Source organism: Pavona decussata, unplaced genomic scaffold (genome assembly GCF_977016875.1).
Source record: "Pavona decussata unplaced genomic scaffold, jaPavDecu1.1 SCAFFOLD_223, whole genome shotgun sequence".
Lineage (NCBI taxonomy): Eukaryota > Metazoa > Cnidaria > Anthozoa > Scleractinia > Agariciidae > Pavona > Pavona decussata.
The window spans coordinates 2,338,085-2,364,592 of NW_028145628.1; the positions used below are offsets into that span (position 1 = coordinate 2,338,085).

General features: G+C 37.7%; 1 protein-coding gene across 1 annotated transcript; it reads right to left on the reverse strand.

Moving 5' to 3' along the window:
• Positions 1–2,417: 2,417 nt before the first annotated feature.
• LOC146459122 (membrane-associated guanylate kinase, WW and PDZ domain-containing protein 3-like) lies at positions 2,418–26,483 on the reverse strand. Its single transcript, XM_085090029.1, has 19 exons — positions 26,045–26,483; positions 24,159–24,275; positions 21,993–22,317; positions 20,285–20,367; positions 19,698–19,755; positions 18,975–19,160; positions 17,861–18,420; positions 16,358–16,693; positions 15,458–15,501; positions 14,807–15,057; positions 13,781–13,919; positions 13,065–13,260; positions 10,191–10,559; positions 9,077–9,250; positions 8,298–8,329; positions 8,105–8,185; positions 6,710–7,141; positions 5,625–5,760; positions 2,418–4,730 (listed from the first exon to the last, which is right to left on the reverse strand). Exons 1-19 carry the CDS (start codon positions 26,364–26,366, stop codon positions 4,633–4,635), a joined length of 3,939 nt encoding a protein of 1,312 aa, XP_084946155.1. The 5' UTR covers positions 26,367–26,483; the 3' UTR covers positions 2,418–4,632.
• Between the last annotated feature and the right edge of the window lie 25 nt (positions 26,484–26,508).

The window sequence follows — 26,508 nt, forward strand, 5'->3', positions numbered from 1 at the left end:
CGTATTTTTGATTTTGAACTTGTGTTTGTGTATGTTACAGGTGAATGGACCTGGTATGAATTGTAGAAGCGGAGGAAATTTCCTTTGAATATTGAAACAATAGAAATTTGTTAATGAGCAAAAGTAAGCCCGATTTTCAACTCATTAACCAATTTCTATTGTTTCATTATTCATAGGTGAATTTCTCCGCCATAAAGAGGGTTTTCCACACCCATTTACGCGCGTTGAATAGACTATCAGGACGACAATGTATCTTTAAAGTGCCAAGATTGGAGCTCTTGTAGAAGCGGAGAAAATCTCCTTTGAATATTGAAACAATAGAAATATTTTAATAAGCAAAAGTTAGTCCGGTTTTCAAAAATGGAAGAGGTCCCTTTCCAACTCATTAACCAATTTCTATTGTTTCATCATTCATAGGTGAATTTCTCCGTCAAAAAGAGGAATTTCCGCACCAATTTACGAGCGTTGAATAGACTATCAGGGCTTCAATATATTGTGAAAGTGTGAAGATTGGAGCTCTTGTCAAAGCGGAGGAAATCGCCTTTGAATGTTGAAACAATAGAAATTTGTTGATGAGCAAAAGTGAGCGCGATTTTAAAAAATCGAAGAGGTCCCTTTTCAACTCATTAACCAATTTCTATTGTTTCATTATTCATAGGTGAATCTCTCCGTTATAAAGAGGGTTTTCCACACCAATTTACGCGTGTTGAATAGACTATCAGGACGACAATGTATCTTGAAAGTGTCAAGATTGGAGCTCTTATAGAAGCGGAGAAAATCGCCTTTGAATATTGAAACAAAAGAAATTTGTTAACTAGCAAAAGTGAGCCCGATTTTAAAAAAATGGAAGAGGTCCGTTTTCAGCTCATTAACCAATTTCTATTGTTTAATTATTCATAGGTGAATTTCTCCGTTATAAAGAGGATTTTCCGCACCAATTTACACGCGTTGAATAGACTATCAAGGCGTCAATACATTGTGAAGGTTTCAAAATTGGAGCTCTTGTAGAAGCGGAGATAACCGCCTTTCAATATTGAAACAATAGAAATTTGTTAATGAGCAAAAGTGAGTCCGATTTTCAAAAATGGAAGAGGACCCTTTTCAACTCATTAACCAATTTCTATTGTTTCATTATGCATAGGTGAATTTCTCCGCCATAAAGAGGGTTTTCCACACCAATTTACGCGTGTTGAATAGACTATCAGGACGACAATGTATCTTGAAAGTGACAAGATTGGAGCTCTTGTAGAAGCGGAGAAATTCGCCTTTAAGTATTGAAACAATAGACATTTGTTAATGAGCAAAAGTGAGTCCGATTTTCAAAAATCGAAGAGGTCCCTTTTCAACTCATTAACCAATTTCTTTTGTTTCATTATTCATAGGTGAATTTCTCCGCCATAAAGAGGATTTCCGCACCAATTTACGCGCGTTAAATAGACTATCAGGGCTTCAATATATTGTGAAAGTGTCAAGATTGGAGCTCCTGTTAACTTCGGCACGCGAATCCGCTTTGAAACAAAAAATAATCGTCCAGGTTATGTGGCGTCCGTGGCAGAGGCTTCAGTGAAGAATAGATTAACAGTAGAAACAAAGGAGAAAGTCTCAGCAAAGAAAGTAATTTTTTTCTCGTCGGGAAAATGAAGCGAGGGTATTTAGAATAAAAACCCATTCATGTGGTTGGTATAAGAGAAGTCGGGCGGCTGATATAATTCGGACGGTTACTATCGTCTGATAACCGCCCTCCGATTTTGAAGCGCGTGCTGTGTTTCATGTAATATATCAAACACGAGAAGGTGTGTTTCATCAGATAATTATCCAAACACTGAGAAGTAGGTTGAAAAAACGAGGCGCAGCCGAGTTTTTTTAAACGACTTCGAGGTGTTTGGATATCTGATAAAACACACTTTCGAGTGTTTGATATGGCTTCTTAAATGATCAATAATTCTTGGAGAAATACAAGGCTAAAGTTGGCAAAATTTTATGGTAATTAGGATCACATATCCAAACCACGCTCACGGTAGATGTACATTTGTCGTTCTTTGTTTTCTCTTGATGAATTATTAATGAGTTTGAGAAGGAATGAGAACGAGCGGAAATTGATTATTAGGTTTAAAAGCTCCGATCGCAGTCAGGGCTCAGTTGATCAAAGCCCAATTAAGCTAATCCTGGATTAACGTGAACTTTGATTAGAGTTTAATTACTAATCAATGAAGATTCTTCTAAAAGATTTTTGTCCTTCAGTATTGAAATAAACTTTTCTTTACCCTTAGCTTGGCATTAGCCTTTAAACCCATTTTAAAAGAGCGAGATGAAAACCTCGATTAACTTTTAATCGTGGATTAGCGTTAACCGGCTTTCGAACAACCCGGCCCTGGAGTTGTTTAGTCCGAGGAGATGAATGTTATGTACTCCACGTCTTGCAAGTAACAAGATTCTTTATTCGGTTTTCATTGGCAATTACACATGTACAAATGTTTATTGAAAACAAGAGTTTACACTAAAATAGTTTTCAATCTTTATAATTTACAACTATATCAGTATATTATAAACACCGAAATAGCACGGCCTTCAGCCAATAGGAGCTCTTGTGCTGCTCTACGAACCCCACAAATTGACAACAGGGCTGAAAATCTTTATCTATTTGTTAAACCATAGTTAATTGAAGGCAATGGTTATGAAGCCTGACAAACTTCTTTGTTATATGTTTTTGTTTGCCTTTTTGGCCTTGACCCTGCACAAACAACAATAGAATTTGGAATGTGTTGGAGCAACTGACCAATCGAAACGTTTTTGTTAAGATATTCAACCGTGGTGTGAACGTTAAAACAAAGGATTGTGCAGGGTCGCGGCCCTTCCAACATAAATTGCAGCACCATTGTTTTCATGGCAAGGTTTCATAACCAGTCCCTCAATTTACTATGGTTAAACATTGTAAAACATCCACTGATTAATTGAGACTTCATTTAATTCGTATTAAGCACTCCTACAAAATTTATCCATAAGTCGTACACTTATAATATTAGCTAAGCCCTTATTCAGACTTGCCAATCAACATCGATTCAATGTTAAGAATTTCCCCCAAAATATAGCAATTTTTTCTATTATAAATGTTATTTGTAATTTAGTGAATTGTAAATCGAAATACTACAAACAATGGCGTAGACGTCTTTTATGATCTGTACACCTCAAACCACACGCCATGAACTGAAAATAAGTTATAAAATAGCCAACATAAAACATCTGAACTTATTGGTTCAAAAAACCATCAAATTTCTTTTAAATGGTTTTGCAAATGCGTGCTTATTTTTATAAAAATGTACCTCCGTGAAACTCCCAAATTAGTGAATATTTGGGAGGCAAAGAAAGTTCGCCTGCCAGTTGTTTTCGTGAAAATGACAGGAAAACGAGGCGTCGACAAAAGCCTCGTCTTCGTGTCACGTTAGTTCCCACTCCCCCTACTTAAGATCTCTTTGTTCTACAAATTCGTCTCGATAATTAATTACAGATAATAACAGCGGTCTAAATTATTTTATTTGGTTGATTAATGCACTTAGGTGAGGGATATTAATTTAGGTTGCCGTCACAAGTCTTTCTCTGGTCTAAATTACTCAAAATTTTGCATATTCTATATTTATGATAATCACAATCGTTTGAGCTTCAAATCTGCGTCTTCCATATTAAATTCGAAGGATGGAAAGACAGGACTGAAAATATTAGTCTCTTTGGAAGCACAGAGTTATAGCCAGAGCAGTTTGCAGTTGCACATCGAAAGGAATTATGTGTCCTGTAAGGAAAAGATAAATCCGCTTTCACTAGTGTTAAACGAAACGTCACCTGTGTGCTGTAAACACTTAAGAAAAATCATAGTTTGTCGAGAACGAAACAAGAACCAATCTGTCGTCATTTGGCTGTTGCACGTTTCCCGCTTTTATATGCCTGCGCCTTGCATGAGTTCTGATTGGTTTGTTTCCTAATTGACCTTTCTTGTGATTGGCCCGATGTGTTTACGTTTAATTCACTAAGAAACCGCTCAATCAACAAAGCAACTGTACTTTACAATGGACTAATGTGTACAACTGTTAAAAGTCGTTCCCATATTTCGTTAAATGACTAGCAGGGGAGGCGATGAACAACAGGGCACTAAGCATATATTTAGCATATTCACATAAGGTACCGTCATGACGTTAAGCTTGAACGTAAATTTATGAAATACGCGCAAAGTTCGAGGTTCTCCTGGCAAGGAAGCTTTATCAACTGTCATTAAAATTTAAAAATTCTTTCCTCAAGAATCAAAATGAATTAAAAATTTGTTCAGTTATCCGTTAAGACCGTTAAGACGTCTTATATAACGTATGTTATAAACTATATACACAAGAGTTAAAACACCAGAATAAATACAGTGAGTGGTCGATCTCTCAGTTTAGGAACCCCATCATGTAAAATGATCACTAAATTTACACGCTAAAATACTAATTATTCCAAACCATTCCCGGTCGTTCAAAATATCAAAAAAGCTCCAATTTGATCATCTTACTAGAATCCAAACTGTAGAAATACTTAATAAAATAAGTTCGTTTACGAAGGTTTTAAACTTAAAACAGTGTCGAGTTTTAACCCTTTTGTTTAGACATTTCAGTGCTGGTACATGCCGTGGTAAGACGGATTTTTCCAAGACTGGCGAGGTAAGCTTCCTCCTTTAGCAATGCCCTGTCCGCCATTAGGAATGCCATCTACAAAACACACAGGAAACGAGAATCAAAATTAATCTCTTAATGTTTACACAAAAGGTGGTTTAGCGATCAGCTCAGAGCAACAAAGATCAAATGTTATCGTTTGCTTTCAGCAGGTACCTATTTTCAGGATTTAGTTGATAAATAAATAAACAAATAAATAAATAAATAAATAAATAAATAAATAAATAAATAAATGAATAAATAAATAAATGAATAAATAAATAAATAAATGACTATTTTAGTGTCCAAGTATTCAGCACTGTAGTGCTAATTGGGGACACTATAAATCAGTGAAATAAATATACAAACTGAAAATAACATTTGTAAAAATCCCAACTGGTGGGAGGCAAACCAGTTGGCTATTTACAAAGCGCGGCCTTAGATTTGAAAACGGAGCTACCGTGAAACAAATCCAAGTGGACAGAGCAGGACTCTAATTCAGGGCCTTCCGCGCTCTACCCACAAGACCACGCCGTCTCCACTTAGCTTTGGGTGGTCACTGCTTCGTGAGCTTAAAAGACAAATTGCTTCTTTCAAGGCTAACTACATACGGGATTCATTTGGAAATATTTCTCATTCCAAAACACGCGTTGGATATGGCAAGATAGATAGCCAACAAATATTGCTACAATCTTGGACAGATAAAATGAAAAATAAGACCACCCCTCCCCCCCCCCCCCCCATTTCAATGATGGAAAAATGGCAAGTTTTGCTTTGCGCGCGAATTCATCATTGATTTTTTTTGGGGGGAAGGGTGGGGGGAGGTTAGTTTCTCATTTTAAGCTGTCCAAGATTGTAGATCCTGCTTATTTCATTTTTGAAATCTCTTGAATCTCTTTGCGGTGGACAGTTTCTCTTATCGACTCGCTGGTATCACATTTCTGCACCTACCGAGGTAAGCTGGTTTGTTGTGTCTGTATGTCAGAAGGCGTACTCTGCTGCCGCCACTTTTGATCAAAGCTATGGCATCCGCATGAGCTATGTTCTCTGTACTTCGGCCATTGATTTCTAAAATCTCATCTCCAATCTACAGCAATGGGAGACAGAAAAACAAATAACTAAAAAACAAAAACAACGTCACGTATTTTGCATGTCTTACAGCCCTTTCGCGCATAACGACTTTCAACGATGTGCATCTTTTGACGCGCAATGTAGCCACGCTAAAGTCTAAACCGATTTTTTGTCTGCTTGACTCAAAATCACAAAAAGTGAGCAAAGTATGTTGAAAGATGGCACATCGAGACATGGACGCTATTTGCTGCTATGCACGTAACAGTGAAAATGGTTGTAATGTCTCATTTGGATAATACGTCTGTAGTCAAGTTTCTTAATGTAACTAACTTTTACGTACAGTCAATCGTGATTTCTTTGTGCTGTCGCATGCTGTTACTCATGTAACATGTAAGAACTGAGGAAGAGTCCGTTATGTACACGAATAACATAGGGAATAACAGTCTTCCCGAATAAAGTCTCTTCATTAAACTGGTAACTGTTAAGTTGGGTTCAGCTGACTGTGGAATACAATTACAAGATACAGAATCTTCTTCGTCTTTACCCTTCTAATCCCGAATATTTTTTCAAGTAATGTTTAAAACACGAGTATCGGTGTTTTATCGGGATTTAAAACCACGAGGCGCAACCGAGTGGTTTTAGACCCGATAAAACATGTGCTGTGAGTTTTTTGAACGGCTTCAAAAACATTCCTGGAAAAGCGTGTGTTAAGAGAGTTCATAACAATGACGCTTTTGTGAACGTTGAAAATTACATGTAGCATACGAGAAAAACACCGCATACTAATAAGGAGGAGGTTTTATCGGGTTTTGAAACCACTGCACGTCATGTTTCATCGACCATTTGATAGGTCAATTGGCTTATTTAATGAGTTTTTGAATCTAAATTAACCAGCTAACGCTTGTTTTCGAGGCTTCACTCAGTCGATAGAAAAATGACTGAAACAAGGCGATCTTCTTCCTTACCCGGAGCCTGCCGTCTCTCTGTGCAGCACCCCCATCAGCCATGCGCAGTACAAATATCGGTAGATCCAACTCTCGCCCTCCTCTGATACTAAACCCGTACCCAGTCTCCCTATCCTTTTCAAGCTCTATATCCATCGTCTGATTGCTGAAGCTTCGGTCATCTCTCACACCTCCCGTGTAATCCTGGGAAGGCAGGGGTGGCCTTGACGGGATTTCAGGGTTTGACCGTCTGCGCGTGTCATTTCTAACAGGATTGAGATTGTTTTCTTGCCGTCTTTTCTCTTCTTTTGCCATCAGAACCTTTTCCCGAGAAGGCTTGGGAGCGACGCGAGGCGGGACTTTAGGCGGCAGTTGTGAGCTGTGATTTAGTTGAGCATTCCTGGGGAGAGTTTTCACGTAACGAGGTTCTTCTCTTGTGTGATCGGCTGGAGCCTGGTAACGAAAACAACAAGTTAAAGCGTGTGTGGGTTGTTATAAGAATGGATACTCCAAAACAAGGCTGGACACCTTGTGATGGTTACATAACAGAAATCTTATGATTTTTACACGAAAAAAATGTTATTTCAAACGGTAAAAGCCTTATTAAAAAAATTAAAGTTAGTGTACGAAACCAGGTCGTTTGCTTCAGAGGTAGATGGCGAAAATTGCAATTTTTAACTTAATTCAGAGAGTTACCCAGGACAGCAAATGACAGCTAACTGTTTTTAAATCAGTGCTTAGGCCTAAAGAGTGTAGTGCTTAACCCTCAAAACGGATGTTCTCTGCTTGAATGGAGCTCTATTCTCTCAGTTCTCTGTTTAACAAATGAGCTTCTGTTCTCGTCTACGTCAGAGCTATCACCATTAAGAATACTACATTAATTATCACAGTTTATTACCAGGGCCCCTCTGGATAACAGCCATGTAGTTGAATGAGCCACCCTGGATAAAAAAGTTTACTAACTAACTTACATTGTGTAAACACCGTAACGTGTCAAACCTTGTTTTGGAGTATCCATTCTAGGAACAACCGTGTGTAATTACCATTTCTAATGTGTCGGAATTAAGAAATGGGGAAAAAAATAAAACCACAAATCGAAGAACAATTTCTCCGCCGTAAATGCTTGATTTCCGCTATTGAAACTGTCGAGCATCCCTTAGAAGTTCCTCTTTCGATTCACCGTTTCTAAGAAGTGTGTTTCCCTTTAGAAAACGCAAAATTCGCTAATTTTGACCAGCGCCATTATGAAATTCCGCTACATTACGATCACTCATTCACTGCGCATGTCTGAAAGTTAACAACATACCAACCAAACCAACCAACCAAGTGAAAACCCAACTCATCGCTATAACCCGTTCATTGCGCATGCGCGCATTCGCGAGCTAAAAATGACAAGTCCCAATTTAAGTTACCAACCTGTTCTCTGTAGGCGCCATCCCAAGTGTCTGCCGGCCTAGGATACGTTTCATTGCCTGCTCTGGAGATATCTGGGGCACTCTGTTTTAGACGACACGAAAGAACTCATTAGTTTATCAAACGGCTGAACGCACAAAACAATCTCAGGTGAACTAAAACAAAACCAGCAGTAGAATTCCTAACAATTACTCACCATTCGCGACAACTTTTTAGTTTCGAAGTTATCTGAATAAAGAAAAAAAATTAGAAGATTAGGATCAAACAATCGAGTTGGAATTGACTGCCCTACGAAACCTTTGGTTCGTGTGAGAGTTCACCAGCATTTTATGCCTGCCGAACTTTTTTTATCTGCACCATGACGTACTTTTTTTCATCTCACGATTGCGAAAAAATATTTGAAAAAAGGGATGCTGACTGAAATCCCACAAAAACTTGAGTTCCAGAGCCACACACCTACAAACATGTATGAAAATACTGAACCTCTTGTCCTTCAAAATAAGCTCAATCAAGCAATGTTTGCTTCTTAAAATATAGCATGAGTGGCTTGCTTGCCCCGCAAATAGTTACAGCTAATCGAGGCGGGGCAAGACGAACACGAGAAAAATGACGAGGACAAACTTCAAGGGCGATTTACACGGTATGACCTTGTCGCATGCGACAAGCTTAAAACAGGCCTACGACACGAATTGTTTCGTGTAAATCAAACCTACAACTCGCTTATGACTGTCGTGTACGTCACAAAAAAGTCGTAGGATTTTAACTCCTTTGACAATCGTAGGTATAGACAATGTTGAGTGACGAGAGTCGTGTGCGATTTTTTGCATGACGCGAGGAGCGCTCGCTCCAGAAATCGCATGCGACAGTCGTAAGCAAAAGTTTTACCGTCTAAATCGGCCTTAAGCTCTCATGGAAGCCTGTTGAACAAAATTAAGCCCAAGGTGTGAAGTCGTAATTTAACTGTACAGCGCTTACCCAAGGAGCGCTGCTGAGCTATCCGTAGCGTGACAGTTTTGCCGGACTGTTTAATGGTGTCTACTACGTCACTGTGGTGTACTCCTACAATGCTGATGCCATTCACTGCCACCAAACGATCACCAACATGAAGCTGGCGACACCGATCAGCCGGACTGCCCTGTATTATACGACCTGGTAACACGAAGGATAGCGTTACAAGAGCGTGACTACAATGAGCTGCCTGACAGTGTGGTTCCAGCTGTAATTGTGACTGTGCGAACCGTGTCGGTGATGGTCATGTCTACTCTTAGAGCGGTTTTCAATTGAGTGTCGAAAGTAATTTCGCCTTTGGTTTGGTTTTGCATCACTGCGGTCTGTGATTGGTTAACAAAACTCGCGCCACTTTCTCAACCAAAAAGAATCCAAACCAAAACCAATCGTGTTTCGGCCGCACGAGTTTTCCCGCGCTTGGTGCCAGTTACATGTGTTTGCTTCGAATTCTGATTGGCTCGTTGTGTTGTTAACATCTGTTACGATTAGCCAGAGTAATTACTTTGGTTTTGGTTTTACGACACTCAATTGGAAACCGCTCTATTCTAAGTACGTAAATTATGATCATCCGCGTGAGTGTAGTCCAGAGAAGGACTGTATGAGGTGACATTGACTGACGTTTCAACAACCTGAGCGGAAGTCATCATTTACTTGACTCTGAAATGAAGATGATTTCTGCTTAGGTTGTCAAAACGTTAGTCAATAGAGAGATTAAGAATCACGTTTACAGCAAATGGCAAACGTGAAATTCGTGTTTATGTTTGTGAAGGGTAAGTTTTATCCTAGTCCTTCGAATTTCTTCAAAATAGCGCGTACCATTTTCGAAGTGATTATCTTTCAAGATTTTACATCATCATCCCTTCAAAATGACGGGTTCGATTTACAGACTGGCCGGTTCGAATGGCCAGTTCTGGCACTTTTAGACGCAAAAATTGTTGACATAAAGAAAAAAAAAAAAAAAAAAGAAAAAAAAAAATTAAAGAACGTGAAAGCAAATGTTACGTAAGCATCTCCATTTTACATTTGCAAAATATGCTTGTCTCAGAAATATTCTACTGGAAAGGTGTCCTTTTTCGCTTACCTATGGTTGATCCACTCTTGTGAACCGAAGAAAATATCACAAAACCAAACGACTCGTTTTGCTCTCGTTCCAGCGTGATATCGAGGTAGTACGTGGGGCCCTGGGGCTCAGTATCCACATCACCCTCGCTTACGCGTCTATTTCTTTGACTTTGCGGCTTGGCACCGGAAGACAACATTTCTCCCGGGGTTGAATGAAAGCTCCGCACGGAAGATGTTTCTTCCGGGTCGGGGAATGATTGTTTTCTGCCATAGTGTTCCAAGTTCCCTGTGGATTTGGAGGCCTCTTTAGCTTTGACGCTGCTTAGAGCTGATTCAGGTCCTAGGTCTGACGATGCTGAGTATGATCGACGCATTGTGGGAGTCATTTCTGTGACAACAACAACAACAACAATTTATTTATTTACAGATTCAGATTATATAAAGGGCTTGTCCCGCAAATAGCCAAAACGCTAGTCGAAGCGGGACAAGACGTGCACGAGAACATAATGGAGAAAAAAATTTCAGTAAATTACAAACATGCTGGAAAACGGAAAACTTAACTTTACATAATAATGCAGATTTAGATAAGGCTATACATCAAAATTAAAGTAAATTATATGTAATTTTTTATTATCATTAATATTACAATAGAAAAGAGATGAAAAGGGAATAGGAGAATCAGATTATACTGGCAAAGAGAAGGACATGAATGATCAGTTTTTCATTTGGTCAATTATCGTTTCCACTTCAATATAGGAGTCCACAGTTTCAAGTATATCAAATAACTTTCCTTTTAGGGATTCTTTAAAAGATCAAAATTAAAAATAAAGACGAGAAAAACAATACTATTATATATACTCTTTCATAACAAAGTGGTCTTTATGTCTTTTGGAAAGAACTGCAATACAGGATTTGTAAACATCAAAATGTATATGACAGAAGTTTTTTTGTTTGCTTGGTCAAAAGTTAATGGTGTTCTCGTATGAAAATCGAAACTCCTCTATTCCTCAAGGTTGTTTCATTCTGAGTATTCAACAATCCCATTCACATTTTCGTGCACACAATTTTCTTCCTCTGCACAAGAAAAACAACTGACACTTTTACACCCCCAATCGTAAAGAAGAAAAATTGATAAGAATTTTTTTTTTCGATTTTCTTACAAGAACAACAACAACAACAAATCAAAGGCTCCTGTGAGCCAACTCGTGAATGCAGATGACACATAGTAATTGAAATTTAGACGGCTACGGAAACCTCCTTGAAAGCTAAAAGAAATTATATCTTTGCCCGATTATGTAACGAAAAATAACCATTCTTGTACTATAAAAATGAGTGTCAAATTATTCTCTACAGATTGAATAAGCCGATTATTCTGATGCGCCGATTAAAAAAAATCACGTGTTTTTTTTTATTCAAAGTTCATAGAAGCACGCCATGTGCAGCTACATCATGCAAATTCGTGTCCGATAGTCCCGGGCTACTGGATTTTGCGATCGGGCTAGTGGATTCTAACCATCACTTGCCCGATGGGCAAGTGAAGTTTTTTTGGAAATTAAAATTACAAAATTTATAATACTGTAGGGCAAGCCGATCTCACAAAGGGAAATCTGTTCAACAAAGTATCGCATTACATTTCATGCCCGACATAAATGCGTGAAATTTTTCCTTTGGAGTTCAGTCCACGCAATCCTCAAGTAAAAATAATGAACTATGACAAGCTCTTGCTAAATAAGAATTATTTATCGACCACTTCCTTTTGCTTTCCCATAAATTACGAGTTGTAAATTTCGAAAATGACACATTTTTTCTCTTTGAAACTTCTATGATAGCTGACAAGATCTTGAAGTGTTCATTTCACCAGAAATTTGCATAATTTTGTTTACGACGTCAATGATGCGTGACATGGCACGTTCCGCTTTCGCGTGAAAACTGACAAATTAAATTATTTTTAAATTAAATTATTTCTAAATTAAATTATTTTTAATTCTTAAGAGAAACCGCACTTTGTAGAAAAAACGAAAAAAACCTATAACTTTGCTCAGATTCAACGAAAAATCTCCATTCTTACACTAAAATGATTGTCAAATTATTCTCTACAGAATGAATGAGAGAATTCTGACGCGTCGTGAAGAAAATTTTCACGTTTTTTTTTTCACTAATTGAGTTTACGACCCCTGACTTTCTGAATAACTGAAAAAACTTGTAACTTTGCTCAGATTGAACGAAAAATCTCCATTCTTGCACTAGATGATCGTCAAATTATTCTCTACATATTGAATAAGAATTTCCTGATGCACCGTGAACAATAAATGTTCGCGTGTTTTTTCCACTAATTGAATTTAAAACTCATTCACTGCGCACGCCCGAAAGTTAACGACAAAACCGACCGACCGACCGACCGACCAACCAACCAACCAACCAACCAAGTCAACAGTCAGCTATCGCTATAACTCGTTCATTGCGCTACGCGCATTCACGAGTTAAAAACTGTTGTATACAGTTTAAAACTGGATGAAAAATGGACAACTCATACTGATTTTTTATCAATGTAGAACTAAAAAAACAATACTATTATATAAACGCCCTCATAAGAAAGTGATTTTCATGTCTTTGGGAAGCTATAAAGAATTAGTGAACGTTAAAAGATCAAATGGACTTGTAAGTCATACTAATTTGGTACCAAACTTGTTTGATTTGATGTCTGAAAGTGAACCGGTAAACGACTTTGTTTGATTTTGGTTAAATATTTCAAAAGATTTATTGTAGCCCCGATTAAGCACAACTTCGTTCAAACTCCAATGAAAGAGAACTACTGTCGAGACCAAAGTTCGTGTATGTTTCTTGTGAAGTTGATAAGAAATGACTGGTGGTGGATGTCAATCACGTGACTTACTTGCTGTCTTTGCTGGATCTCTATGGATACCGAGTGTCACGTGACCAGTAAGAGCAGCATTACCCATAAGTGAGATCACACGACGATGAGTAGCACCAATCACGCTTATACCATCCACATGATGAATCTCATCCCCGCGCTGAAGTTGACCACTCAGGTCGGCAGGTCCCCCCCTGACAATTGTGCCTATGGAAACCTGGTAACAGATAACAAACAGCGTTTTTCTTAACCCCAATTTTTTTATTGTAAAGTGAGCAACACCCTCAGTCCCTGTCAAAACTAACGTACCCAGTTTTGTTTCCAATTAAGGACGGTGCCTACTAATACAGAACTATTTTTGCAGTTTATGACTATATGTGGAAAAAGCAGATCTTAGTATAGGCTACTGGAATCCAGAAAGAAAATTGGGGGTAGCGGGCATTTTTTTTAAAGAGATAATTAAGCAACAAATTTTCCAAAAAGTAGTCAAATACAAAGCAACATATGACATTTTTTTCCCCAAATTGAAGCTTTATTATCTCTGAAAAATGCATGGACACCCACAATTTTTTTTCTGGATACCAAGAGCACTTGCTAAGTTCTGCTTCTCCGCATAGTTTAAAACCACGAAAAAGTATCCCTGTATTAATAGGCACCACCCATAGGACATCCAAGTATCTTGAGATGCGCAGAACGTATGCGCAGTAAAAAAAGTAGGCACCATCCTTAAGTCACACCTGGGTATTCTCTTCTTGGCCACCAATAATTCGAAAACCAAAACCCATCTCCCCCCGCTGGAGATGAACAGTAAAGTGTTTAGCATCTGGACTGGATGGGGGAGGCAGAATTTCAGGAGCCGTCAAGTTTTCCACTGATCTAAAAATTAATAGTAAACAACAAAAAATAACAAATCATTACAATGTCAAGTGGAGAGCTACGATGAATTTATTGTCAACATAATTTAACCCTTTATGCATTAACAGTGATCAGCATCAAATTTCTCCTTGTAATATCAATGCTTATTCAACCCCTGACGTAATGAGAATTAAGGATATGATCATCCAATGTGATCTCAGTAACTGTTTACTATAAAGCACCATTCGATGAAAACAATGGCACTATATTAATTAAGTATTATTATTATTATAATTTTGAAGCAATAGAAACGTCTGTTTGCTACATGCCATCATTAAATAGTATGACAAAGCGCATGAGCGTAACCCATTGACTATAATGAAAACCGTCAATCCTAAGTAACTAATGTACATAAATAAAATATTTCTGGCTGTGGAAAAACGTAATAATAAAACTATTCAAAATATCGGATTATTCAAAACAACTCAGAAAAGTCAACTAATCTCTAAAGTCTATTGCCCGACCAACTACGGATTCAGCAATGTACACGTTACAACTTTTAAAGTCCGAGTGATATTAATGGAACCAGACAGCATGGCTTTCTGTATTATTATAATTACAATTATTAAGATTAAATTTAGAAATACAGTTGACTATAAAAATAAGCGAAAAAACGGGACGACGTTTCACTTCACTAAATGAAGACCACTTACTTTCAGTCTTAATTTAATTCTTCTATTTCACACCTTTACTTTCTGTATAAATTATCTTTTCTGTTACATTATCATTACTATTACTATTACTATTACTGTTATTGTTATTATTATTATTATTATTATTATTATTATTAATGTTCTTGTGGGGTCCCCTTATGGATGAGCAAGAAACACGAACAGAGGAAGTCTTACCTCCTAGCAGCATTAGCCACAGCTTTCTTCAGTGATGGATATGAATTGAAGAGTGCCTCAGACTTTCGATCCAGAGGAGGCTGACCTAGTCTCCTGTTCTCGTGCCCAGTCTCTTGGTTTCTGGTGCTTTCTCCAGTAGTTGCTAGGTTACCAGTGCTTCCATGTTCAAACTGAGAATGCTCAGTATGGTTTGAGCCCACCACTGGGGTGGACTTGGGTCGTGCGACTCTTGGAGCAATTGGTTCAAGATCCTGTCAACATGAAAGTCCCAGTAATGAGATGGTGCCAAGGATAAAATTGATTTCAAAAACTCATTAATAATAATTATTCATAAGCACATTGACCTATCAAATGGTTGATAAAACATCACATGCAGGGGTTTCAAACCCCGATAAAACCTCCTCCTTATTAGTATGCGGTGTTTAATGTTTTTATCATATGCTAATTTCCAAGGTTCACAAAAGTCTCATTGTTATGAACTCCCTTGACACGCTTTTCCAGGAATGTTTTTGAAGCCGTTCACTAAGCTCGCAGCACACGTTTTATCAGGTCTAAAACCACTCGCTGGCACCTTGTGGCCTTAAATCCTAATGAAACACTGCTGCTCGTGTCTTAAACATTACTTGATACTAAAAAAATCAACAAAATTACCTTCTTCACAAACAAAGGACTGTTCTTGAGTGGTGTTGGTAGTCCTGCAGTTCAACATTGAACAAAATTGCTAAGAAAAACAATCTCAGTTTGCAAGATAAGGGGATAAGTTTCTAAAGAAATTTATTGCAGTCATGTGTTGGTGGGAAGTAGAAACAAATATTTGGTTTATCAACAGAGTTAATAACTAAAGGTAAATTGGCCACCCTAGAGATTAGAGTGCAGACATTTTGAGCATGAGCCCTCTCTGACAAAGGGCTAAGACTCGAATTAACATCAGCACTCAAATCGCTTTAGGGTGGATAATTTACCTTTAGTTATTAACTCTGTTGATAAAACAAACAATCATTCATTTCAGTTTGCTAGAAACAATATAAGATAGGTTACTCACTGGACAGGATGGTAGGAAGGAAAAAAATGTGTAGAGCCAAAGGGTATGGTTTTTTAGCCGTTTTGGTGTAAAATAGGGTATAGATTTCAACCATTTTGGACTGAAAGTGGGAAAACAGATATGGATTCTGGATAGCAAGTTCTGAAAATGGGTATGAATTTTAGAGGACAGGGGCCCGTTTCTTGAAAGTCTTGGTAACTTACCGGGCGTGATAAGTGTCTTTGGTGATAACTGTTTCTTAACAGAAGTCAATTTTTGTTAGCTTTGAATACTAAATTTTAAAATCTTACAATTCTATGAAAACATTGGCCAAGTACAATGTCGGTATTATTGCACGACTACAATCGGCGGAAAAACATTTAAAATATACTTATCGGGCCTGATAAGTTACTGGGTTTTTGGTCTGAAATAGGGTAAGGGTTTGGAGAACTGAGTCATACCCTCGCAAAAAAATTCACCTAATAATTTATAATGGTATTAACACCCAGAGAGTGTTGTAAGCCACCCACCTCCTCTCTGAACCACAATATATGCCTCCCGCCCCTTAGGACATTCCTTCAGGATATTCACTGCTTCGTTATGGGTGCAACTACGGATCATTCGTCCGTTGATCTCCATCAAGATGTCACCTTCCAGCAACCCAGTGCAGCGTGGAGCATCAAGGATCTGCTTGACCTTTTGACCGTATGGACTGTCGGCAATTGTGAAGCCAAATCCCATGGGGCCTTTCACTACTGGGACTGTTAGTATCTCGGGGGAAGGGCGAGGGAGTGCATTGGTTGTTGATGTCCGTGGGAAACTTGACGAGGAGTACGTTGTTGGAGCAAAGGCAGACTCCAGGGCTTCTGAAAGTGAAATTTGAGAAAAAATTAAGAACTTTCAGCTCCAAGTTTGAAATAAAGCCTCCTATAACCAACCAAACATAAGAATGGGAAAGGTGTTCAAATAGTCCTGGCTGTCACTTATGAGAAAAGTCTCTTAACAGACTACTGGTAATTATACACTCAACCTCCACTAAATGCCACCCTTCAACAATGGCCAACAATTTTCTGTCTTTTATAATAATAATAATAATAATTAAACTTTATTAAACTTTTACTTTACTAATAATAATAATAATAATAATAATAATAATAATAATAATAATAATAATAATAATAATAATAATAACAACAATAACAATAATAATAATAATAATAATTTATTGAACTCTCACATTGCTGCAGTAACTTACTGAATTAACGAGTTATATTACAATGAAAACTACCTAATATTAAATAAAGTCAACTTAGTACAGGCCAATCTATTTTTACTCCCCTATACATCGAGTTCTATCAACAATGACTAAATAATCCCTCTCCAATGTACATGTGTACAATGGCCAGTAAATTCTGACTGAAGTTGATAACTGCAAAGAGATTATGATTGATTGTTTGTAGGTTGTTCAAAGTATTAAACTTCCAAAAAAGAGGCAACATAGTCAAGTGGTTTAAGTACCAGACTTGAGATCTATCATGGGGCTATGAGTCCCATGTTCTCACGGTTCTGCTCTGACCACTAGCATGTCTGAGTTGATTCTTGGCAGCCCTGAGTTCATCTCCTCAGCCACACTTTAAGCCTTAACAGTGATCAGAATCAAATTTCTTCTAGTAATATCAATGCTTATTCAACCCCCCAGGTCATGAGAATTAAGGGTATGATCACCCAAGGTGAATTTTCTTGATATTTTAATAACTTCTCCCCAGCACTTTTATAAAAAAGTTTGGAGAGAAGATAGGAGAATTTGTTCTTTGATATTAAGGGTTAAAGGGTTAAATAGCTAGTTAGCCTGCTTACTGCCAGTTGGGATTCTTGTTTATTTTGTCATGTTCCATTCGAATTTTTCTTGTTCCTGTTAGACTTGTTTTATAATCCCTGAAAACCCTTCACAGGGAATAAGTGGATAATTAATTTATTGTTATTATTATTGTTAATAATAAATATTATTATTAAAACAATTGCATTTTATGTACCTGGTGCCGTGCCCCACTTATTCACCATTCCTTGTCCTTGAGGAGGATATGATGGGAACGTTGGACTGTTATCCTCTGAAGATCGGGGCATTGGTGACTCTGACCCAGCAGAAGGCCTCCGCTGCACAACAGTGTATGAACCAATTGTCTCCACATTAGGGTCATCAGGGTCAAAGGGCAAAGGATAGCCTCGGATGACTTCTAGGTCAACAGACTCGCCCATCGGCATAGCTTGGAACATGCTGACAACATCCTGGTGACTCTTGGATAATACTGACATGCTGTTTACCTTTACTAGTGCGTCTCCAGTTCGTAGCTGACCGTCTTTTGCTGCGGCACCATCAGGAACAATACTTTTGACTTGCAAGAGTTCTCCAACCTGATCACCACCCACAATAGTGAATCCAAACCCACGTGAGCCTTTGTGGAGCTCTGTCCTGATAACCTGTCCTTGGAGCTGTCTGCCGTCAATGGAATAAGGATAGCTTCTTGGTTGGTGATTCGAGCTGTTTACTGTGTAAGCTGGCGGTGGTGGCTGCGAAAATTCCACATCTGGCCACCTGTAGGTAAGATGAGCTTTATTTATACACTGCAAAAAGTGTCAGCCGACATGGTGAAGTGACAGCTGGTGATTAATAATACTAATAGTAAGAATCAAAGATTAGGGAGTGCGTTCGACGATCTTGATCTCAGGCTCTTTGGGCAACAAGTTGGTGATATGTCACCTGACCTTGCAAAATCTGTGGGGGATGCCAGATATGCGTCCCAAGATCCATTTGTTGATCGATCAAACGCAATTATCAATCACTGTATATACTTACATATTTATAAATACATGACTGTACAAGTGTTAAAACAGACATTGTAAGGCTTATACATTATTAGGCCTCATGTCTGAGAGTAAATACATGTACTGTCAAAAACCAACATTTCCAAATTCCAAAGCGATTTGGACAGGTCAAGGAATTATGCACTATACAAATTTACAAATTTATTATTATTATTTATTAAAAATTTCAAATTTATTAGGTTATGGTCACAACAAATTAAATGATATTTCAATTCAAAACACCAGAAATGGTTAGGAGATTTAAGACATTGATCCAACACAAACCTTGAATGGGCCTCAGCTTCTTGTGCTTTGGCCAAAGCAGCTGCTGACTGGAAAGATGGCGGGCCCTCGTGAGGTGGCGGCAAAGAGGAGTATGGTACAGATGAGTAGGATGACATGCTGTTTGTGTGACTCTGACGTCGCTGTGCTAGCACTGGATTTTCAAACTGCGTTTTTCTGTTCACGTGACTGGCAAAAAAGGAAGTAGTTAAGAGTAAACCTCAGCGACCCAGCAAGAATTGGAGTCATGGACATGAGTTTCAACTTCATGATACTTGTCAACATCAAATAGAAGAAAGATCCTCGCAGTTACTATGCAACTTAAGCAGTTGCGAAAAGAAAGCCTGAAAAAAATTCAGGCTTGAACAGGATTCAAACCCATGACATCTGCGATGCTGGTGCAGTGCTCTACCAACTGAGCCATCAAGCCAACTGGGAGCTAGTCATATTGTGAGTTCGTAATATACCCGTGAAGGATGAATAAATAAATGTATAAAACACTAAATATACGAAACATATATTTTGAACTGCGGATAAAAGATCAAATAGAACAGTTGATCATCAAATGAGGTTGTGGCTTTCATATGTTATTTAAACTGGAAATTTCACCAAACTCAAACTCTTTGAGTGCTTTCCAAACAACTGAGTTTTATTTTTTTTTACTCTGGAGCTCAGTGACTGTTCACTTTGCAATAAGATCACTTATCTGATATATTTCACACTTACTCGATATAGTAGGTTCCATACTTAGGATCGTCAACTCTTTCCCAACCATATGGTAACTCTGAATAACAAACAGATAACACATTCAAGACTGAAGAACAATTAACATGCCATCTCCTAGAGAAGAAACTCACTTCACATACACCAGGTTCTTACTTTTGAGTCTGTGGATAAAATTCTAAAATGTGACCATTCATTCCCAATGAAAGCTACTGAACAGTACTTTCCTGTGGTGCTGTTTATTATGCTGTACAAGGTGGTTCTAACTTTTGAGTCTGCGGATGAAATCCTAAAGTGTGACCATTCAAATGAAAGCTACTGTCAGAGCAGTACTTTCCTGTGGTGCTGTTTATTATGCTGTACACAGTAGTTCTAACTTTTGAGTGGATTGATGAAATCCTAAAGTATGACCATTCAAATGAAAGCTACTGAACAGTAATTTCTCTTGGTGCGAGTTATAATTATACTTTACAAGATCGTCAACCACTACTGAGCCTTTGGCAAATAAAGTTCCCGATTTTTCCAATTTTGAGTTTGGGTGCCTTTAGTGGTGAAATGGTTTGAGGAAATTAAGCTTAATATAATCTTACCATCTTCATCACATTCATCAACTGTGGCTTTTTTAACCTGCGCCAGTCTTGGGTCCACCCACTGAGTGGAGCCTGTGCTATGACTACAAACAAAACAACAAATAATTATGAGATCATTATTAGTATTGACCAGCATTAGTGCCTTGCTTTGAGTTCTGCAGTGCTAGTAATAAACTTCAAGTGGACATAGATGTCAGGGAATTATCAGTTCTAAGCTGCGAAGCAGTGACAGTGACAGCAATAATGTGCAGTTCCAGAAAAAAATCCATACCCACCCCATGGAAGGTCATTGGAAATTTCTAGGGCGAGGGGGGTCTGAGAAGCCAAAATTTTAGAAGCAAAGTATGAAGCTTAACTGGAACTTCCTGGGGGGGGGGGGGGGGGGAAGGTGCAAAACAAAAAAACCTTCCGTGGGGGGAGTATGGATATTTTCTGGACCTGCACAATTATTGCAGTCACCATCATTGCTTTACATTTTATTAAAGGGGTGCATGAAATAAGACGCTAAGTGATTTTGATGTAAGGTCAAATTCTCCTTCTGTTTCACAAGTGAATACAAGGCAATTTGGAAGGAGAAGCAAGCACTTTATCAGAAGTCACTAAGTACTGTTTTCCAGGCACCCCTTCGTATTAATGGTTGTCAGTGGTTGATCTAGAGGAGGAGCCCAGGGCCGCGCTCCCCCATTAATTTTTAGAATAAAAGCAAGGGCCATTGATATAGAGCTGAGGTGCTGAGATGTTTCATTTCATAACGAGAAGTAAGTTGAGCAACTGCATTCAAGACCAGACACCCCTCCCCCCCTGCCATTTAACTGAAGGTACGGAACAGCTACCACTGGTAGTATTCAGGAGGAATCTCATCATGTTATTGAATCCCAACTTAAAATTTACTACTAACAACAGTAACTTTTAATTAGCTTTCCAGTTATTTTGAATTCCAAATTTAAAATAACTGGACAGTATGCAATCATGTATGCTGATGACCATAAATTGTAATTAACTTAATGGAATACTGTAAATTGGTGCTTATAAGCCTTGGGTCTATACAAGTTCGTAAGGGGTTTTGGATGGGGGGGGGGGGGGGGGGTTTATAACCTGAATACAAATTTAACGTTTCAAAACAAGCTATAGCAGTATTCATTGATTGAAATATGTTTTTCGTTTACTGGTTTTTAATTGAGCTTTGAAACGTCAATATTTGGAACAAAAATTAAAACTAACAACACAAATGAAACTAGAGGCGGGGGGCTAATATCTGGGGAGGCTTATAATCAGATGTATTTTTTGGTTTACAGGTAGATGGGACTATAATCGGGAGACCTTATAAGGGGGGGGGGGGGGGTAAGGGAGGGGGCCTATAAGTGGCAGTTTACGGTATTTAAAATTTAGTTTTCCTTCATGTATGTGTTAATCATATTGGGCACTAGAGTGGGATAATGGATCAAACCCAGAAGTCACATCATGATTCAGTCATGTAGATGAGTGTAGTCCTGGGAGGAACTGTTGATGGTGATGCTAAATGATGTATTGACAACCTGTCAAGCCAAGATCATCATCAGGGTCAAGTGAATTATAGATTGTCAGTAGACAGTATTTCAAAAGTCTGTGGTTATTGAGCTAATTCAGGCCAACAAAGCCAGGAGGTTTGACAGGACTTTTGGTTATTAATTAAACAAAATTGATGTTATTAATAAGTAACAATACTCACTCTATAAAATATTTGACATTGTCTTCAGTATAAGCAATCTCCCAATTAGGTGGCAGTAGTCCTAAATTGTCGTCTGGCCTCTGTTGCTCATATATATCACTACCTCTATCATTCTGCAGTGAATGGTCCTTCTTTGCAGGAACAAATATCAAGTTGTCTGCTGGCAGCGGTTCTCTTGGTGGTTTTGGAGTGCCATAATGATTGCCTTCAAAAATTCCACTCTCCAATAAAGCACCACTTGCTTCAAGTTTCCTAAACTCTTCCATAGTAAGGAAGTTGTAATCTTCACCTGGAATTTCTCCATTCCTTGGCAAACGTGTTGTGCCTATTGAGAATATTGAAAATAGCTTAATCAGGCCTCTTCTCATGAAGAACTTTATGGGAAAAGATTTACTCTAACCAGCAGTTTGCCACTACCCATTTAAACACCTGGTTCTGCTTGTTCAATGAGAGGATGTCTTTATCAGGGGATAATTAAATCACTGTCCAAGTGGACAAATGTACATTCCTGAAACGTCTCAACAACTTAACAGGTTCAAAACTGTTTTATATGTACACAGTGTTCTTTAACAGATCTAGAGAATTAACATTTCTTTACTTTGAAAGTCAACTTTTATATGATCTACAATTTTATGGAATATAAGGACCAAATAAGTTCAATTAAAAACAGAATTGATAAATTCTTAGGACTATCAAGAAATGGGCCCATTAGACCATGAACGCTCAGATCAAACATCTAAATGTGCTTTAAACCACTTAAGGGCCTTGATACATATGGTCACCTCCGTTCATCTACTCCACCATGATTTTTTGGGACCTCCTGGAGGGGGGTACTCCCATATATAAGTTATATGGAATTGGGTATTTGCCACTGTGAATGGTTTGTTTCAAGCAGTAGTCTGGGATATGGTATAAAAATCAGAGGGTTTTGGTCTAGAATAGGGTTACTATCATTTTCCAGGAAACTGAGGAATTGCTAAAAGAATTTAGTCTAGACTAGGTTTTCTGGGAATTAACATTTAAAAATGTTTCTGGAAAATAGTGAGTCTGGGATAAGGTAGGGATTTTTGGTCTTTAGTCTACAAGTATAGGGTTGCAAATTATAGCTGAACTTGGTCTGGTTTAAGGTAAAAATTTCAGAATCCCAGTGGCACACCCCCACCCAAAAATGTTTAAAATACCCTTCTGGGGCACTGGGGACCTCCATAAGCAATTAAAACAAACAAAAGAAAAAAAAAAAAAAGAAAAAAAAGTACTACTACTACTACTACTAGTGATGAAGATGATGATGATGATAATAACAATAATAAAATGGGGGACTCTATTCCTCTGGTCTCCACTCTAAAATTAAGGTGAGGTTTGTCTACACAATGATACAAATATTGCTTGTGTACAGGGCATTACTTTCCAGAAAATAATGATGGAAAATGAACCTACATGTAGGTTAATGGCCTAGCTTCCATGAGTCTCCTGCAGCTCAGTGGTAGAGCATACAAACTAGTAACTGGAACGACTCTTAGGCTCGACTCCTGATAGGAGCACTCGGATTTCCTTTTTCCGAGTATGCCTGTGTCACTCACTAATACACCATTCTCAATGATGGAAAAATATCACTTTCAAAAACTAATTAATAATTCACAAGCTCCTTGACCTATCAAATGGTTGATAAAACAGCACATGCAGTGGTTTTAAAACCTGATAACACCTCCTCCTTATTAGTATGCAGTGTTTGATGTTTTTCTCTTATGCTTATTTCCAACGTTCACAAAAGCATCACTGTTATGAACTCTCTTGACACATGCTTTTCCAGGAATGTTTTTTGAAGCTGTTCAAAAAACTCGCAGCACATGTTTTATCAGGTCTAAAACCACTCTGCTGCGCCTCGTGGTTTTAAATCCCGATAAAACACTGCTGCTCGTGTTTTAAACATTACAAGATTACATCTAAAACAGACTGTCAGTACCAAATTATTGGTATTTTTTCAACTATGTAAACAATCCTTCATATTTCCCTTCACTTAGTTTGGTGATCAATACAACAAGTGATAACTTTAATTAATAAATACTACATGTACATGTACATCAGCAAGGAACCTAACTTGAGATTTGTCTGGTGATATATAAACAATACTGAACAGAAGCAACTAATAAAATGATGTAACCTTACATGGCACAGTCCTGTTATAAAGGTTTTCTCGAATGGTTTGCTGCAGATCATTGTCGACTGAGTTCTTGTCAAATCTTGTTTGAAGATATTTCTGAAGGTCTCTACTGATCTGCTCTCCTGCAAATTTAAAATTTACATTTTGGAAATAAATAATTTACTAAATACAGTATTTAATTAATATAATAAAATTCATATACTTATGAATAAGTTACTTAATACATAAGTATAGATGTTGTGGTTCAATTTTATCCATGGTTTGAATTTTATCTTCCTATTGTTCTTGGGCATGGTAGCTTATGGTTTTAGCTCAGATTCACCAGATTTTTGCATGTGGCTTCAATTGTCTTCAAGGAACATTGCTCCAATGTTTTACCTCCCACTTTGGGATTCATTTTGTGACAAAAATTGAAATGTTGCCCAAAATCATAAGTTTTTATTGCAAATGAAGCACTAAGCTACTGATAAAACATTGGGGCAACATTTACTGTAAGAATTCAAGGTCACATACAAAAAATCTGGTGAATCTAAGCTAACACAACAAAAACAAATCTGGTTGTTTTTGTGCTCAGAGTCCTTCAACTGAAACTAAAATAAAATAAAGTGTTTATAACATTCCAATTTAAGACAGAACTTGAATTAATTTTATCATGTGATTCTAACTTTTGACTCGTTGCATAACATTCTTGAATGCAACTGTTCATAGTAGTGAAAGGTCTTAGTTAGTAATTTCTTATGATGCAAGCAATAGTTTGGTTTTTCAAGGATTTTTAAAATCATTTTTTGTGAAATTTTGGAGGTTAGGGTGATCTTGGAAGGAAAACAGTTTCACTTCAAATTAAATAAACAAGAGCCAGACTACTGTGTTTACTTTCTCTATATTGTTAAACACGCAGAGTAAATATTGGGAGTTATCATCTCAGATGACTTAATGAAAAATAAAGAAAGTTTGATGGAAGTGTTAAATTCTTGCAGCTGATTTCCTCATAATGAAACTGCTTTGCTGTTATGGTCACAAAACGTTAATTTCAACTGAAGCTTTGAGTAAATTATTCCTACAAATCGTGCCAATATTTTTAGAGTGATCCGTTCCATGGAAAACTCGTAATATGAGCTTGAATATATGCAACTCTACTTAGTCTAATAACCTGTAAACTATCAGATTAATGCTTTTTAATCTTACAGGTGAATAATGCTTTTTACAGAATCTGGTGATGATTAAAGTTAATATTTCAAAAATGGTTTAAACAGGATTTGTTGGATTCCCAACAATATCATAATATAATATGTATTAAAGTTCACTACAAAAAACTAATAAAAAGTTACTATATTTTGAATTCCTTTCCATCTCAAATCTTGATTAAAAGTAATTTGAAAGATGGCACTATACATAATATAGAGTATTTTTAAGAAATTTCTACTTAAAACAATACAAAGTGTATCAACTCGGATACAAGTTCAATGACCCAATCATATTATGAGCGCCACCTTGAAACTAATAAATTCTATCATCACTATAATCGTTGGGCTGTACATGTTCGTGACAACAAACAGAAGTTGAACAAAGGGTGGTAGGCCACACAGAATTCAATTAGAAGTAGCTGACGAATCTAAAGGAAATTTGTACACTTTTCTAAAAAATATTCAGATAAAATCAATATTCGTGGCATTCTTGTCGCGTGAATCACTCAATCAGATATTCTCACTAGCATTCCAATTAAAGTTTGTTAAAGTGACTGGATTCAAACCCGCTTGCTGTATCAATTAGAGCTGGGGACCAAAGACACTGAATTCCACAGTTTGAAATTAATCAACGTTGTGGTTAACAGTGCAAGAAGCATTGAGTGGTAGATATAAGCAGATATGTTAGCGCAAACATTTAATCCTACCTGGTTTCACGGTTCGCAGAGTAACAACCTCCTTCGAGCTTTTGATCAAAGGCAAAACATCAAATTGTGTATATCCAGCGACTGGCGTTCCATTTATTTCCAAGACTATATCTCCTGGGAGTATCTTTCCTCGTCGGTATCTTAATCTGTCCTGCTTCACATCACCTACACAAATAAACTCTCCATTCTCCGCACCTCCTACGATGTGAAGATTAAAGTTCCCATTTCTAGCTCCACGTTGGATAACACACTCGTGGACATTATAGGACCAATGCTTTCCTTTACGAGGCAATGAATTCCGTAAGGCAGGAAGGGTAGACATTCCCGGGCAATCAGTGAGCTTGATTTACGGTAGAAAACATATCACGTTCCCTTCCAACTATCGCACAGAAGAATTATAAACAGTGACTCACTGACGCTAAAAAGAATCCCAAGTACGCATGCTCCGTGGCTCGATATGCAAA

Coding starts and splice junctions, on each gene's coding strand:
- LOC146459122 (XM_085090029.1), bottom strand. CDS start 26,366: ATGTCTACCCTTCCTGCCTTACGGAATTCATTGCCTCGTAAAGGAAAG. Junction 19,161..19,697: donor TATGGAACCTACTATATCGA/GTAAGTGTGAAA, acceptor CTTTTTTGCCAG/TCACGTGAACAGAAAAACGC. Junction 8,330..9,076: donor AGCTCAGCAGCGCTCCTTGG/GTAAGCGCTGTA, acceptor TTCTTTATTCAG/ATAACTTCGAAACTAAAAAG.